This window comes from Liolophura sinensis, chromosome 6, assembly GCF_032854445.1.
Source record: "Liolophura sinensis isolate JHLJ2023 chromosome 6, CUHK_Ljap_v2, whole genome shotgun sequence".
Classification (NCBI taxonomy): domain Eukaryota; kingdom Metazoa; phylum Mollusca; class Polyplacophora; order Chitonida; family Chitonidae; genus Liolophura; species Liolophura sinensis.
The window spans coordinates 61,320,133-61,338,504 of NC_088300.1; the positions used below are offsets into that span (position 1 = coordinate 61,320,133).

At 36.3% G+C, this 18,372-nt stretch overlaps 1 protein-coding gene across 1 annotated transcript; it reads left to right on the top strand.

Annotated features, from left to right (window-relative positions):
* Nucleotides 1-1,997: 1,997 nt before the first annotated feature.
* Nucleotides 1,998-17,259, top strand: LOC135466443 (receptor-type tyrosine-protein phosphatase R-like). The gene is made up of 15 exons (XM_064743916.1): nucleotides 1,998-2,730; nucleotides 3,076-3,308; nucleotides 5,123-5,242; nucleotides 6,813-6,977; nucleotides 7,307-7,414; nucleotides 8,072-8,283; nucleotides 8,886-8,969; nucleotides 9,372-9,471; nucleotides 10,168-10,246; nucleotides 10,752-10,828; nucleotides 11,120-11,257; nucleotides 12,048-12,161; nucleotides 12,913-13,079; nucleotides 13,698-13,811; nucleotides 14,106-17,259. Exons 1-15 carry the CDS (start codon nucleotides 2,601-2,603, stop codon nucleotides 14,203-14,205), a joined length of 1,941 nt encoding a protein of 646 aa, XP_064599986.1. The 5' UTR covers nucleotides 1,998-2,600; the 3' UTR covers nucleotides 14,206-17,259.
* Nucleotides 17,260-18,372: the final 1,113 nt, after the last annotated feature.

Consider the following 18,372-nt stretch of genomic DNA (forward strand, 5'->3'; position numbering starts at 1 on the left):
TTTCTATTACTGAGCATTAGGCCACGCCTAATTTAAGTGTTGTTTTACGGGCAGAATAAATCTTTTTTCATTGTTGGAGGTGTAAAAAATAAAACTTGAAAAACTTTTTTCGGTTGAAGATATATACACGTTTAGAAAGCCTTGAAATTAGACAAATCATGAAATTGTGGATTTTCAGTTTTATGTTGATGCCATTTTGGGAATTTGTAGAGTTCGTCTTGCTCTTAAACCTCAAAATAGTTATGTGTTGCCTAAAAGAAAATTGTTCATTGTGAACAATGGCTATTCATGAGTGTATTTAAATACACAGGTGTGTTTATGTGTCTGGACTCCCAGTTGCTACCCACTAGTGTTACATAATCACCATGAGGACATCATGCCTACACTATTGTTCTGGACACTTTCGTACAAACAAATTTTATCTGACTGCAAGTGATTCATGTTTGATAGAGTGAATGGCGCCTGACTAGTATTAACTGCAAACATGTATTGTTGGCTTTATGCAGTAACAGCTGAATGAAGCTCTGTGTGTGTGGTTGGTAAAGTATTTTTGTTTAGTTGAAGGTTGACTAATATGGGTTCTGGTTGAGGTTTTATGTCAGCACTGATTCAGTCATGCTAGATTCATAAGCCAATTTGTAGCTTTTATGTTAAAGTAATTCACAGGTGCTCACATAGCGGCAGGGTTGCCATTGTAGGGAAATACCCAGAATAGTCATGAATGAATGCCCTAGTCATAAAAAAAAGGTCATCGATTTTGAAAATCTTGAAGAATGTAGTGAAATTTCTTCTTTCTGAGCACCTACATGTATATATGTACATGTATGTATTGTACCATGACGTATTCATCTCATGAAAGGTCATCAGTGGATTTATTCCAGTCTTAGTGGTGCAATGCTGATCTTTTAGAACTTGTCATTTCCATTGGTAGAAGTCATGAATTATTGCCGGATTTGGTCGTCTGAAATATATGTGGCTCCCCTGTAGGAAGCTTTTGAGATTCTTAAGACCAACATTGCTTGCTGACTTCAAAGATTATAATGTCACGGAAATTTCATTACCAATTAAGCCTGGAAATATGGAGCAGAACAAGGACAATGTCCTGCACTAAGCTTTATTTTGACCGAGGCTGTTTGGTACAGGACAAAAAATACCATGTAAATAACATTGTAACTTTTTAGTAATGTGAATAGCTGGAAACCTGCAGGTGGTTGTGGATTTCCCCTGGGCTCTGCCCAGTTTTCTCCCACCATAATGCTGACAGCCATCATATAGGTGAAATAAACAAAATAAATAAATGAAAAGCTTGAAGATTGCCATTTACTCTTGTGCTCTGTGCCATCTAAACAATTATTTCCAGGCTTGGCAACAATACAAACAATGAGAAGCCTATTATTCTTTTATTCATTCATACTGTAGAATATTTCAGTTTGAAATCTACACTGTTAAGTAATGTACTGTAACTAGATTTTGTACGTAGTCAATTATGTAAATGGGTTGCCATGATTATTTAGTTTATTATAAAACTGAGTTTCTGTATGATTGTATTCATTCCAGTTTTTTTTTAACACCCTCATTTTTATGCAGTACATAATCTGTTTTTTTTTCTTCTTTTTTTTTTTACTTATTTCACAGTCAGTCATCACTATAATCAGTGATAGCCGTTTCATATGGCAGAGTAAGAATTCATACAAGTGATTAAGGTATGTCTGACCATGTTTGGTTGCATCATCACTGGAGCTAAACCGACCTCCGTTACGTAGAATTTTAGGTGTGCGTGTACATATTTATAAAGGCATATTTATGTGAACATAACCGGTAAGTTGTATTCCCATAGACCTGTGTAAAAATAAACATGTCCCCAGTACTATATATATATATCGCTTTGTAACCGTTGTTTTTGTTAGTGGTATGCATATAGCCCTTATCGGAACAGATGTTGGCGATGCGTACTTTTACGTACTGAAAGCAATGAAGTAAAGTTTTGTGACAAATGGAAAATGCAGGCTTGGTCAGTGATGAACTGAATAATCGATTTTGGGTGTCAGTACTGGTACTTGAATACCCGTGTGGTTTATGAATGAGAATGAAACTTGGCTGTCCACGTCCCCATTCATTCAACTTCATTGTCGATGACCTCAATGTGTGAACCGGACGAAACCGCAAGCGTAACAAAGCGGGTGAGTGAAGACAGCAACAGGTTTTGTCCGCTTCTTCTCCTGTGTAAAAACAAGCCAAGACAGTGTTAAGGCTCCGTGTACACATCTGCAGCTGCCTGGTGCATGTTTGTACTTTGTGCAACACCATATATATAACGAGTTTCTTATCAACGCATTGCGGTTAGTAAGGCAAGCATGTGCCGCATTATCTGTGTTTACAGATGACGTCATGCTTATGCTGACCGCATTTCTCGGCTGTCAAATATCACTGCGACATCGTTTTATTTTTAATATGCTGACTTGAAAACCCAAACGGTAGCCTTTAGAACTGAACATACGTATTGATTATCTGCCATTTATCTGTCTATTAGTGGGGTCAACGGCTGCGAAAACGGACGTGTAAGCTGGCACTATGTTTGGTGGTCTGTGGCGGTGAAGGGGATGACCTTCCCGCGGTTCTGTGAGAATGAAGGTGGACCAGGCAGCATGGATCTGCGCCCACAGGCTCTACCATTTTTTTCTCCGATCGTCTTTCTGTGTCTTATCTGCTTAAAAACAGCTGGAACCGCAGGTTGGTGATGATTGCAGGGTGTTATAATCATGATCAGCTATGACCTGCCAAACTACAGGACGTGCAAACGACATATGTTTTCATTTGCATCACCTTTCCTGGAAGTTGAACGTAGCGGCACCCTAGCTTATCTCACGGTTTTGATCTCTCCGGTTTCAAAGGCTGAGAGCCGAAGTGTCAAGGTTACTAGAGCCAAGCCGAATTGGCTAGCGTAATATGTGAATAGCATTCACAAAAAGGATGAATAGCTTTTTCTTCTGTAGGCTAAAAGTCGTTGACGAGGAAAAATATTAAGGCAAACCTATTGATTTAATTTGACCCTGTCTATGGTTTGTGTTCATGCAGGTAGGCCAGATGTGATACTGACCGCAAATGCCCCTGACGGACTGGCAGTGTTTTTATTTGGACAAAAACCGGTGTCGACCCACGAACGCCCCAGTTCCACGATTTTGAATGGTATCCACCTAAAACGTGTGAAAAGGTCCCATTTTGTCGGTCGGAGATCTTACGAAAGCGCAGATCCAAATGATTTCGAAGATGATTCTCCATTTATACCAGATGAATACATCTTAGCAGTTGTGAGTATTTCCTTTGTATTTTGTATAATATACGCTTACATTAACATGCGGTGGTTTGTACAGCGAGGATAATTAACATGGGTCAGTTTGGATGGGAAGATATTTTGTGAATAAAAACAAACACTATTGAGATATTGTTCTGGCATGATTTCCAGAATGGCTAGAGGCCTGAGGGCTGTTTGATCATGAATATATAATAAAGACCTTTAGTTAGCAGTTACAACTTGTAACTTGAAAGTACAACTAGTGTATCTATTCGAGTTTCAAGTTACTTGTAACCTCTTTCAGAAACAGCCCTCTGATTTACAAAGCTGTCACAATAGTTTGTGATGCATATCTTACCTATATATTACCACAGACATCACCCCCAGTTGCATCAGCTTTGTCAAACTCCAGAGGAATGAACCAAACCAAGATGCATAATGCTAAATTTAGTTTAAAAATGTTCCCTAGAATGTGCAGTTTTAGAGGCAAACAAAAGTTACAGAATATTACTTTTGGTGCTGCAACTTACATCTTTTCAAGTACTGGTGGTATATCCTCCTAAACTCCAGGTAAATCTCAAAACACCCGTGTAGGATTAAAATAACTTTTGGAATCTAGCAAAATGAGTCGTGGACTAAAGTTTAAGTTAAGTATACTGTACCGATGTATACTTTGAAATCAGAAATTGTAAACAGGCTACCAAGAGAGAAAATCAGTGAAAACTGATTTTCATGTATTAACAACCCTGATATATTATTGTGCTTGTCCCAGCTGCAGATTCTGCAGAGGGAGGGAAATAGAATGGCTGGCCCTATGTATTTAACACGAAAGAATGGGTCTCTCATCTGACTTATGTAACAATGGAAAATGGATTTTCACAATGTACCAGCCTAGCTCCTCATTCTAATCTGTGAACTGTCAGCAATGGAATACAGAGATGATTTTTTATGACAGCAATATAAGTCAAACTGCTTCAGATAAAGATTTCATGTATTTGGTTTGGTAGGATTAACTACATGTACACGTAGGTTCCTGCATTTGTTTGAATTAGCTGAGACTGTTTTTGGTCAAATTACTGGTTTCTTGAGCGACTACAAAATCTCAGTGATATGATAGTACTAGAAAATAATTCCCTTTAGGTAAGGATTTCATATTTGTAGTAGCAACCAACTGGAAATAGCCGGTTTCAGTGACCTGATTGCATAAGGAGTTGAAGTGCTTCAGAAATTGACTTCAAATGTGCAGCAGATCAGTAGTAGTTGTTCCATTTCACACAGGAATTCCAAAATTTGGATACAGGTTTATGTTGAAGTGTTCTGCATGGAGCTTTTGAATAAAGTGAACACACAATTTTGCTCAAAATTTGGTGGACAGTTTCATATTGGGGTGAACTACTTTATCATTAAATGGGTTTAAATCAAGTTTTTGTTTTTCATGGGAACAGCTTGAATCTAGCCAATGTGAATAGTCCAACGAGAACACAACTGAGATCCGTCACACATGAATTCCAAATTTGTACACTGGATTCACCCTATCTATTCGTCTGTGTATAGACACAGTTTCGACACGTGATTTTATCTCCCCCCAAACTGCTGCTCCAATTTCAATGAAACTTGCCATATTTCCTGCACATCATCTGAACTTTAGCATGCTTAAGGTTATTGGCAATGGAGTGATTATTTTCCCCATTTAGGACTTTGGGTAATGGTGCTTTCCATGGATGTGAACTTTATTTCTTTGTCCTGAAATCAGTGGTTTGTTGTTTGGTTTGTGTTGCTGCAGCATTCATGTATTATAACTGCAAATAATTACCTCTTTTATTCCTGTAGAAACTGGGGGTGCCTGTACGGGAGCTGAATCAAAGTTCATTGGGCCGTTTGAAAGCTGCCTTTGCCAACTCTGAAAAATTGCAGATTCCTGTAGAAAATGTTGGCATTGACAAAATACGGGTAAAGTGTGCTTGGTTTTTTTTTTACTTGGAAAATACAGAATAAATAATGAAAAGTAAACCATGTTTTCCTTTTGTGGCTTCCATTTTGATCCACATAATCTTGATTAGAGTTTATCTTTGTGTCAGGTGGGAAATTAATAGGTTTACTGGGACCTGTTCAAATCTACATGCAAATGTATTTATAAATTATTTTGGTGTTAACCATTGTTTTGAATGATTCATGGCTTTGCTGATAATATGCTAAACAGATTGTACGTCTGTACATGTTCTCGTGTGAACCTTAGCCTATGACAAACCACTTTATGAATGTTTCATTGGTGTGATTCATATCCCATGAGAGTACCAGCTCGTAATGGAATACATGTACACGTATATGTCCTGGATCAGTACATTACACAGTGTAAGGAGAGTGTTGCATCATGAGCGCCTGCTGTTGAACTGTCATTTATTCATTTGCAGACTTGTTTGGTGAAATCTTGTTTCTTTGTCTTCAGTCCAATTTTTGGTACCTATGTATACCATATTTATTGTAAATACTCGATCTCTTCAACCACTGAAGCACTTTTTCCAGTGGAATTTATGCATACAGCTATTATGAAAATGATGCTAAAAATGACTTTTTTGTGTCATTAAAGATGCCAGCTTTATGAAACTTTCTCGACGCCCCATAGTTCTTCCAGAATGTTTGGAAATGTTGGTGGCAGAGGTGATTGAAAAGGTTGAAGAATTAGAGTAATCTTCGTTTGAATACACACGAATTCTGAATTTCGACGCTACAACGTCACTTTGTGCTGTGATGTTGTTACTTTGAGGCACTTGAGGGCTAATGTGTGCATTTTATCATGGACGGGTATATACAGTATTGAAACCTATCCATAATTGATCACTTTACTGAATTACCTAAAAAATCTGCTGAAGTAAATATTTTAGGGAATAAAAGTAATTGATAACGGAAAATATTAATTATCGTTATGGTATATACTCGCCCATATTAAACTGCACCAGTTAGCCGTGGTACAGTTTAACATGGGTGAATATATCATACGTTGTGAAGTGATGACAATGTGGCACAAAAGGATATCACTATGATGTCAAACATCCATATCTGGGGCTGCATATGGATGTAATATGTTGAAATATTGCAGGAATAGGTAATCTCTTCAGACATACATGGGAAAATCAATCCTGAATATTTTAGACAGAAGGAAGAGTGTGTAAATACTATTTTAAATAAAACTGTTAGTGACTACTAAAACATGAATGCTTTCCTATCTGAACATCATTGTACTTTGGATACATTTGCAAGGCAGTTTCCTCGTTAGAGTGGTAGACGTTTGTGAAGTTTTTTACTGGCCAACACATTTTTGTTACTAAAATCAAATCAAACTTGTTTCATGTATCTGCTATATGATTGAAGACTTAAATTAGAGACGTAGGTGAAAGGAGACCAAATCTTTCAGGTTTTTTTATAAAATTGGTTTTATTCTAGGCTGGTTTCTTTTAAATTAGCTGACTGAGGTATATTTCATAATTCTGTTTGTTACAATTATCCATTTTCATTTTTCCAGTTTCAGGGAAACAGAGTAGAGATGTTCTTCATCAAATCTGGTCATAATGTGGATATATTTGGCATCAATGATTTGATTTTGATCAGTGACATTTTCACGCCGGAGTTGATAGAAGAGGTGAAACAGAATGTACCAGAGTTAAACATCACAAGCATTGCTGGGGCGGTAGGTTCTCTCCAATTTTTGAAACTGAATTTTCTAAAGCAATTTGAATTACCTTATGCGAAATTTCATGAAAAAGAGAATGAACTTAGTTTGACATGTCTGTATTATACTTTCTTTGAAAAATGAAAAATTTGTTCTTGTTTTTTTAGAGTGGGTCCTCCGTGACTGATTATTTTAAAACATTGCTCTTTCTGCAGATTATTGGTCTCTCTCTCAGTGAGGTCACATGATCAAATTCAACTGTCACTAATTGGATGCAAAGGGCTGTTTATGTTTACAGAGCGTTTGTATTAAAATTTGGAGATGTATGTATTGTTTGTGCGTTTCAGAATTATGTGGTGGTTGCAAAACAAGTTGAGTCTGTATGGAAAAAGCCTTTCTTCCCATATGTGGTGGCAGCCTGTAGTGTTGTCCTTATACTGTCAGCTGGAGTGTTGGTGAGTACTTGGCTTTTAGTAGCATCCCAGAGTGCAGTAAAAGTATAGACAGATGCCACATATTTTATTTCAAACCTTGGCGAACAGTGAAGGTTATTAATTTTTGTCTGCATGTCGTCTATGTCATGCGCATTGTTTTCCATGCAAAAATGCCTTCAAATGTTTTTGTGATTGTCATAAAATAAGTATGCTGGTACACTTTGTGGAACACCTGATTAAGTATGAAAATCAACCGTATTTGTGCGATAGCTTTGAATATGTGGTGACACTAAGATTCCCCCTGGCTGTGTTTTCAGTGCAGTAACTACTCCAAGCATTGTCTGATTTCGGTGAAGTTGTATCTACAGATGGTCGTTGGTTTTCCTTACAGTAACTGTTTCAAATATTCTCTGATTTTCTTAAGATTTTGTGTCCACATTCATTTTGTGGAACATCGATCAAATATGAAAATCAGCATGTATACGTTTTGCATATTTATCAAGTGTATAGATTTGCTCAACACATTTGTCTTACCAGGTAAATCTTTTGACCTTGAAGTATTCACACTGTATTTGTAGATGGTATTTAAGCTGTAATTGTTTCTGTGTGAAATTCAGCAGAAATAATCTTGAATTTGGTGATACTCATCAGTAACGAACTTGTATGTTTTTTCCCTAGATTTTTTGCTGCTGTAAGCAGAAGACGGTGAAACACTATGGTGCTAGCAATCTTCTGTCTCAACAAATTTGCGTGTATCCGAGTCACAAACCTGGGGTGAAGGATGGAGCAATGATACAGCCAGAGACTGGACCTCTGTATGTGGCCAAAGGCTGTATCACACCTCTGCCTGCTCAGCCTGTTCGCATCAAGGCAAAGGGGCTTCTAGAAAGGTAGCTTATACAGACATTTTTGTATATACACCTGATTCATGTGTTGATTTATCCTTTCTGATTTTCTGTTGTGCCGACTAAGTAAGCCAAGACTAAGCTAAATTTTAGATGCTGTGGATTTATTAAGTGTACACTCAAGTGTGAGTAGGTTTCCTCACTGGCTTAGAGGATTGAAAGGCTCCTTGCAACATTAGTCCTTTGACCAGTAAGGTCAAGCTTTCACTACCTTTGCTGATGCTTTAAGTCAGGAGATCTGCCATGTACCTGGTAAAGGGTGGCAGGCGCTCTGTTTTTTCTCCGTGAACAATTTTTGCGAATGACTTGTAATTCCAAAAAAAAAAAATTGTGACAAAGTTTAGGCATGAAATTTTGAATCACCTTTCATCACATGCCAACAGTTGTTATCAGTTCTTTATCAGTTGGTTTGGTATTTGACAGTATTACATGATGTTAGACCAAACTCAAATCCCATAATATAATAAGATACATGGTAATTGTCCTCTTAACATTGGCATCATACATAGAGGACTGAGGCTTTTTGCTGAAGGAACAGGCACAGTGCTGTATTTATGCTTACTACATACCTTTGCTGTGTTTTTCAGACGGGGCTCTAATGCTTCCCTCACTATTGATTTGACACCATCTCCAGAACTTGTGCGATGGAATGGAACCCCACCTAAAGAAAGGTAGTAAAATTAAATAGTAATTTCTAAAAAAAACTAGAGTTTTCTAAAAAAATTGATGTTTTTTTTGTAGTATTTCCTTCTACCTTCCAAAAGCAATAACTCTTCAGTATGCTTTTGTAAGAATTCTCAGAGTGAGGCAAAATAAGTAACTTTGTCATGGACATTAGCCAAATGTAGTATTCTGTTTCTGTACTTCGTCAATTCTATGACTGCCTTCAGTATTGCTGTAAACTTTGTTATTCAGTTGTACAATGATGATTCATTTTAATTCCAACAATGATCCACTTGATTATTTTCAATATAATCAATAATCAGTTATTTTCAATATGATCAATACAAAATTGAAAGGCTCTGAAGTCATGACAGATCTCATCAGCGTAAGTTACTTTATTTTCTTGCCAGCTCTGGGTTGGAGTTCTTGTTGTCTGCTGGACATAGACTTAGCCGTAAAGATTTAAGAAACTGCCTTAAAAACTCACAAGCTCTCTTTGAAGAATTCTGGGTAAGTTTGAACATTAGATAATTGTAATGTTTTGGTCATGGGATATCACGATTTTTATGTACCTTTGACCGATGTTCTACTTGCTAGAATTACATTCAAAGGATTCTTTGACTGCTTTCACATAAAATCGAGTAGTCTAAAATAAATGATGGGCAATTATAGGAGATCCCTGACTGCAAGAACCAGTTTACATTTACACCATAAACAAAGCATATACATGTAAGGACCATTGTGCTAGTGTGGGGGACATCATGTTCAACTAGGTCAGAAACTTGTAGCATGTGCTACATGTAATATCTAAATAGCGCAGAAGAAAGAAGCTTTGAACGGGAGACTCGTGTCTGGGTGCATAAAAGATCCAAATAGCAGTAGAGCACATTATTATCTTCAGTAAGGCTGCTATTCTGGTGTACTACCAAGCTCTTTAATGAACACATGTATACAGATAATTTTGACATAATATAGGAAAGGATAAAGGAGTTCTGCATTGTTACAGGCAGGAAGGAGTTCTCAACCTGCTGTGCTAATTTAGTGAGAAATTACCTGAAATTCTATAGGATTAACATAGTATCTTAGCAAATTACCTTTCTGTACTACAGTTTGTAGAGAAAGATGAGTAGCTTTGTGAAAATCCCGTGAAGTTATATGTGATATACAGCACAAGATTGTTTATCAGTTTTCATGTTTTTTATGCAGGAAATTCCTATGAACTTACCAGAAAAAGTACAGGTAGCTGGGTCTGGAATGAAGAACAGATATAAAAGCATTATACCAAGTAAGCAGATCATTTTAAATTTTGTACTGAGCACTCTAAGAAAGAAGCTTACAATTTTATGTCAAACCTGAATAGCCTTGTTGCATCTTTACCTGTGAAACAGTGAAAAAAAAAACAGTGAAGTCTTTCCATAGGACTATCTTCACTCTAACACAGTAACTAATCAACCATTTTGGAGGTCATTAACATGGCTTTCAGAAGCAGGGCATCTAAATCTGATACAACAGCTGTTGAAGCTTTATAGTATTTGATGATGAGCGTAAGCTTTTTTGTCTTAACTTAAATTCGTCAATAATTAAAGTGATGCCATTCAGTATGATACATGTACATTTGACAACACTTAATCTGGGCTTAAGCGACTGAGTTTGTACCTAACCAAGGTGTGTTACACGGCTTAAAATTGTCAAAATACTGACATACATGTATCTTAAAGATTTTTATGTTAATGCCGTACTGATAAAGGTTAATAATAGGCTGTGATTTACAATGTAAATCTCTCCCCCAGATGAACACAGTAGGGTGATTCTACCAGACTGTGAGCAAGACCCACTGTCATCTTACATCAATGCTAACTCATTACGGGTAAGGAAATGTTGAATATTTCAGACCACGGAAAACTAAACAGTTCTGCACATTTCTAGAACCACACTGAGCTGGAGTATAAAATTCTGTGACAAATTTACACTGATTCCTTCCATGGTTTTCTTTCCTTTGACAGGCTTGACTGCTGTGGTATAATTATTTATTTATTTGATTGAAGCTTTACTCAAGACAGCTGTGCTGACATTCTTAAGTGCTGTATAAATTTTTCATACTACTTAATACATAAACTTTATAATGGCTTAGACCCACATCTTGAATTTCTCTTTTCAGGGTTATGAAGGGGAGTCAGGGGCTTATATCGCCACCCAAGGTCCCATGTCACACACCATTGTCGATTTCTGGAGAATGGTCTGGAACGAGAATGCTACAATTATAGTGATGATCACAAAATTAAAGGAGAAAAATAAGGTAAGAAGGGAACTGAGTAAGGAACATGGGCGTCATTATTACTGTCATTATCACCTAGCCTTGGGATAACAATGTTCTCTTAAAATATTCATAGAACATATAGTTTGGATTCCCTAATATGCAGTTCAGAATGGGTCCTAACATATTAAGGCTAAAAGAGCTTTTCAGTCTAGTTCTTTGGGGAATAGAAATGGCTTTAAACCTACTGTTTTCTGTCCGTCAGTCCGGAAATTCAGTAGCCTGTAGTCATGGTTGTTGTAACCTTAATGGTGATAGTTGTCAAAAGAACTCTGTGGCAGAAGCTAGACTCTACATGGGAGGCACTAAGTGGTCTATGTTCCCAGTAAGTTTATCTCTGAAGTCATTCACTCAAGGAAAATATATGCAAAATTGAGGGTTAAATATAAAATATGCCCCCCAAAACTGGCATAATTTATATTTATTTCCCAAATAATCATGTTCTTTATTTTATATATTTACTTTTTTTCATGAATCTTTTAAGCCAAGCACTAAGCTTTTTTAAAAGCCTTGTGACCATTTTCCTGATCTAAGGTTTGACTGTAAGTTCTAATTTTCAAGACTGTTTTGGGCTGTGACCTTATTTTGACTGCCAGGTTTAGTTTCCCTCTTTAAGTCTGCTTCATGGCGCTGAAGCCTGGTTATGTTATGTTATGTATGAAGTTAATCTGCAGACATGCGAAAAGCTTTAAGAATTACAGTAAATGTACATTAAGACTGTGTAGACTGAAATGTGTAAGAGTGTTTGTTATTGTAAAGTGGATTGTTTCAGATCAAATGTGAGAATTATCTACCTGAGTCTGTGGGACAATTTGGTGAGATAGAAGTTACAGTTGATAAAATTACGGAGAAACAAGGTTTTATTGTGCGTCATCTAATATTGCGTGTGAGTACTGCCACCATACTGACACCATATTCATTTTTAAATTGGTTGTGCAGATTTAAAATTCAGCAGCATAGGATTATAGCAAATTCAGATTTAAATTTGTGTTCTAGACTAGTGGGCACATTTGGGTGATCTTCCAGGAAGTTCGGAAGTGATCACTTCCCTTGGACCAAAATGGCACACCTTCAGCTCGTTTTGTGGGTGAAGATGTGTGTCATGTGTGGGAAGGTTGTCATTTACTTGCTAATGCTTGTGGTATAATCCCCTGCTGAAGTGTAAGTGGAATTATGATATTATGTTCATGTATATTTAGTTACGGTGTTCTACATCGATTAGTCAAATCTGTGAAATATGTGTTGACTTGCTTGGCGCTCTTGACTAAGAGCTTAGATCAAGGAAACAGGAGTGGTAGGTTTGGTGTCAGTGTAATGTGACTGGTTGGCGTGTCATGTCTGGTGTCTTCGACATGGTACTTAAGTGGCAGCAGCACTTTGGCAGCGTGGACTAGCCCTGCTACAAGAAGACACAGTATAATACTATATGTACACATGTCTAATGACTCCTCATCATCATATCACTCAAAAATGGTTAAGTATGGCCTAAAACCTCAAGCATTCATACATAATATGTTTATGTGATTTTTATATGCATAATTTGGCAAGGTAACAATTTTCATTTGTAATTATATGTTGTACAGTATGTAAATTGTAGGAAAGCTTTATTATCCTCGATCCATGTTAACTGATTTTAGTGTGGGAATGAGATGCGTCCAGTTTTACACTACTGGTACACTGACTGGCCAGATCACAAACCCCCAGACTCCCCCAAAACCCTACTGGAAATGGTCAGGGAAGTGGAACTAAGGAGATGCACATTTGAGAGTCAAGGAGTAAAGAAACCTATTATAGTTCATTGCAGGTAAGCCCAGTTACAACCTCATTTTGAAAAATACTTTGACCTAAAATTTCGTCCAAGATTAAGTTACTTGTTTTGCCTGATTCTGATAGTTTTTATTGTGATATAGAAAGGTGTTTTGAGGATCGTTTAGAATTCACCAATTTAGCTTAAATTTGGAATGGGACTACCTCAAGGGCAATATACTGGAACACCTTGGTCCATTTAGTCTCTGATTCAGTGCATACAGCATGCAGGGAGGGGAATGTTATATACGACTCTACTTCATTTATTGTTTAATCTCTGGAAAGTTAAAAATTACTAAAAAAAGTTTAAATATCTATATTAGCTATTATCTTAAGCAACTGGATATAAAAATTGCATACTTGTCATACATTTTTTATCAGTGTTCATGCATACATATAAATACACCTGTCTGGTTATAATCTTTTTTTTTTTTGTAAACATGTATTTAACTCAAACAAGTTATAACAAGTCCACCCAGATTTTATTCCTGCCCTGCAATCACCTACCATTTTATTTGCAAGCTTCATATCTTTATTGTGTTTCTATTATGAGAATAGAATATGACAGGCATCATGCGGAAATGTATTTTTAAAATCTAAGCAAATATTTTTTCAGTGCTGGTATTGGGAGAACCGGCTGTTTTGTTGCCATCAGTATTGGAATGAGACAGATCAGGGAGGAACATTCTGTGGATGTGCTGGGAATTGTCTGCTCAATGAGACTCGACAGGTGAGTCCAAGGCTGGGCTAACGATTAAGTCCTATACATTATGAGGTGGATGAATCATCTGTCCTTCCTCTTTGACTAATACATCTGTCTGTCTGGCATAGATTACCTAAGTCAAACCTATATTTAAACGTTCATAAATTATTACACGTACATGTATTCCATTGATAATTCTGGGAAATAGTGTTGAAGGATTGAAAGTTATTTCTCACTAGGAAAGGAAAAAAAATGGCCTCACACCATGGTGAATCTTTTGTTTAATGCTTATGGACTAACTGGCTGTTTTGTATGTTACAGAGGAGGGATGATACAAACTGGGGAGCAATACGAGTTTATTCATCATGCCTTGTGTCTCTACGAGAGAGAGCTCACTGATACCGAAACCCCTGCTGACTGACTGACCTTCACACTGCACCAAACTGGGGACCATATCAGCTGTGCACTGAACCTGCTACACTCAGGAGTTATCTCCCTGTCAGTAACCTTCCTCTAGCAGTTACCTCCCATAGACATACAGAATGGTGTTGGGTGATATTATCCTACTGAGATTTGAAGGAGGTAAACTGTAGTAACATGTGCGTTTTGTCGTTGAATTTGTTCAGGATAGGAAAGGAGGTTGTAGAGAATGTTCTGTAAAAGAGCATGTGAACTGTCCAGACAAAGGAAGTGTTTTGGATTTCTGACAAACGGCCCTGGATTACAATTACACAGTACCTGGGCTAGCACTGGACCTGGCTTTAGCCTTTTTCGACATTTATTCATCAAGCTTTAAATAAATGAAAAGAAGTTTAAAAAATATTGAATGTTTCATCAAATTTATGTTTAATTGTGATGTAGATAAAGCCATTTTAAACACTGCCTTGAGGCAAACATTTATGTTATTGTAAAATTTTTAAGGACTTTATCCCCCACTTTTTAGGCGTGTGTCTTTGATGTGTTGGCTCCACAGGTCATAGAATGCTGGGTATTGTCAAGGGCAGCTTGCTGATATTTTGGGGAGAATTTTCATATTTTTGTCTTTTGTTAACTAGACGCACAAAAGTAGACTATAGTACCTCATGCATTCAACTCCAGATAACATTTTAATAACTGTTGATGACAATAAATGTTTTGGATACTGAAATTCACAAGCGATATTTTAAACATGTGCACTAGAATAGCTTTACTTGGGAAAGCCTTTTAACAGTAATTGTACTGTTTAATGTGTAAATACAAAGTACTTAAGATTTTGATACATGCATGTACTGTATGCCATGATGTTTGGTTTCCCAGGGTTGATAAATTTCCAGAGGTAACTTTTGGTAGTTATCATAATGTGCAGCAGTTTTGGACTGAAATGAACTTGAAAAAGCAGTGTCTCTGAAGAGAATCAGTGTTGATAACATTGAGTGAGAATAACTGTAGTGTGTGTATCCTTTTAGTACTGTTTCTCACAAACATATTGTACACTGTAGCTCTATGCAAATTTACCCCCACAGTCTTACTGTTATTTATGTAGGTGCTACCTGTGATGATTTAGCAACACAGTTTATAGATTATTTCCCCTTGGCTTGTCAGCGAGCATTGCTGCCACATTAATATGAACCAATTTATTTTTGTGTATGCTAGTTATGTTCATGTGTAAGTTGGTAAAGTTGTATTATCTTGCACAGCTAATTCGAAATGTGCTACATGAATCACATCTTTGAGCCTGTTGTATCAGGATATTGGCATTTTTTCTTCATTTGTTATCTGAAATTGTGAGAACAAGTATTCCCAATTTTCATATTTGATATTCATCTGTCATATAGTGTTTGACATTTTTCCACTCTGGCTTTCAGTTGTTTAATGTCGAAACTGTCTGATATAGTGTACTGTATTTGGCTTTTTATGAACTCCATTTTTGATGGATTTGTAATATTTCAGAAACATTTTATCTCACAGCTATCAAGAACATTAAAAAGTATTTTCACATTTCCATGATGTAACCGGTGACATTTTGTTTCCTATTTGGTGTTGTATTCATGGCAACTGTTGTCATAGAAACAGGGAATGAAACAGTGATAAGGGATTATTAATATTATCAGCCTATACAATATTTGACATACATGTACATTATTTTGTACAGTGGTGGATTTCTTGTGTTTGAATATCTGCACAAATTTTCAGTTCGTACATTCAACCTGTGCTGTTCCTACATATCCTGTGATTGGCTTATTGACACATCTAATTATATAAATATAGATATCAAAATTTACCCCAAAAATAAGTTATATGCTAACTGTTTAGATATGATTCACTTTTTAATATGCCTTTCCTCTCAGAATGATAGTTATTTTGTTTGTTAAATATGTCCTGTAGTGGAACATTTCGGGTTTGTTGAAATGCTTATTTGTTCAGGTTGGCAATATGGGGTGTTAAAATTGGATGGCGTGTAATGCTATAATGTATGCAAGATATATGTGTGTTCAAAAGACAGATGGCGTATGAAGTTTATGTATACAAACTTTTAGTTGTATTAAATAAGGCCACAAATATTGCACACTTGTTTGGATCTGTTCGGATATAGTTATAGGATTTATACAAGATACAGTTATTGTTACAAGTCATATTTTTAGCTCAATCTTGTTACCATGGTTACTATCACACTGAGATATGCTGTTATGATCTACATTTACCAGGTTGCTAGGGAAAAACAAGAAATATAGAAGCATTGTATTTTCATTTACTATTTCCCAAAGCCAACTAAAAAAAAAAATTTAATATTTGTGTTTTCTCCTTTCTATTATAAGGTAGACAGAAAGTGTATCCCATTTCTTAGATGGCAGTTTTTGAATATTGTTATTTTTGCCGTATTTAACACTAAAACCCACCCAAGAACATAAATTCAGAAGATCAATGTAATCGTGTGTAATTAGTTCTCTATATTTTATATACCACCTTACACTGTATTTTACAAGTGGCAAGTTGTTCTTCTGCACCTTAAAGGAATTTAAACATCACAAATGGTAGTTAAAGGTTTCGATGACTGCTGTATGAAAAACTATTTGAAATCTTGTTGACGTTTGAATAATTGTTGTGCAGAGTTGAAACGGCAAAGTTTCAGCTAACTTCAGCAGTAAGTCTGGTTTCTCAAGAATTCCATTGCCTTTTACAATTTTCGATGTTGACACAAGTTATTATACAAACATCAGTTTATCCAAGGCGACATGCTTGTGCTTTAACCATTTTGTATGAACTGTTGAGGCTTTTAATGGTAAATAATATATCTTTACTAAGGACAGTGTGCATGGATTACTTTTCAGTTCGAGTAACCTATTTCTGCAATCTGATTTTTTAAAGCTTATTTAAGGCCATTTCTCTGCCTATACTAAAAAAAATTCATATTTTTGGTAAAGTCTTGATGTCGGCAAACCGATCAGAGTGAAAACTTAGCCCATTTGGCATTATCAGGAAATTAAGATGGGCTAATTTCTGTGCGAAGACGTGCGAAAAGGCTGCAGAAATATATGTTATAAGTTATGGGTATCTCTGCTACAACACACAGGACATCTGTAAATCTATACTTGTCTGGGTTATGTGTTCAATACTTCATATGTGCTACACTACTATTGACTGTTTAACAAATGACATTCCAATTGTACATGTAGATCATGGTATTTATGAAACAGTATTCTACTGTATTACATGTACATACTGCAGACGATCTGTTTTTGTCTGTCATTTTATTTAGTCCTTCGTGCAATATAAATCTAACATCAAAAGATTTACTTTCAAGTGTTTGAGAGAATAGGTGCGGGACAGTTTTGCAGATACATGTAAAACTCTGGTCTCTTATAATTCTGACGCATTTCAGGATAACATATGGTTACTTATCCTTTATTAACTTTACCAGATTTGAACACATAATAATTGTTGAAGAGGCTGATTATTATTATGAAAGCAATATGTGGCTTTTTCATTGTGATTAAATATGGGGATAATTTATATCAGTATATAACTGTGGCAAATAGTTTTTTAATACTGTATAATTTTTTTTTTAATTATATTATATTTTCTTTTTTGTGTGGCTCAGTTCTGTTAAAACAGATAATAGCTTCATGTTATAGGGTATTTTGTTAATAATGCAAAAACTATATAAAATAATGGCCCAGGTGGCTTTGTTTGTGTCAGATTGTTTTCATGTTTAACATAGAAAATGCAATTCAGAACACTAGTGGATTCTGACAGTTGTTGGGGAAATAGGCCAAGTGACCTGGTTCATTTTCTGCGCTCCACAGCAGTGTATATTACCCTGTTCACACGTGCCAAATTTAATCCGGACTTATCTAAACTGGTTTAATTGAAGCCAGATGTAAAATGTGTATGTTCACACGACCATGTGGCCAAGCCGGTTTTAAGCCAGTTCAGGCATTTGTCCGTTCACACGGTCACATTTAAGCTAGTTTAGTAAATTGAAACATCGTCGTGACCTCCACGTATCTCGGGCATTTGATCCAGTTACTGTTCACACGGCACAAATAAACTGGCTTAAGACCTGAAACTGGCTGAAAGCCACATTGCTAGCAGGGGCAAATAAATTGGA

Bases quoted from the DNA above. Each gene is read 5' to 3' on its own strand.
- LOC135466443 (XM_064743916.1), top strand. From the start codon at position 2,601: ATGACCTTCCCGCGGTTCTGTGAGAATGAAGGTGGACCAGGCAGCATG. The intron at 2,731-3,075 runs GTTGGTGATGAT...GTGTTCATGCAG, and splicing joins AAAAACAGCTGGAACCGCAG to GTAGGCCAGATGTGATACTG. The intron at 10,247-10,751 runs GTAAGCAGATCA...TCTCTCCCCCAG, and splicing joins ATATAAAAGCATTATACCAA to ATGAACACAGTAGGGTGATT.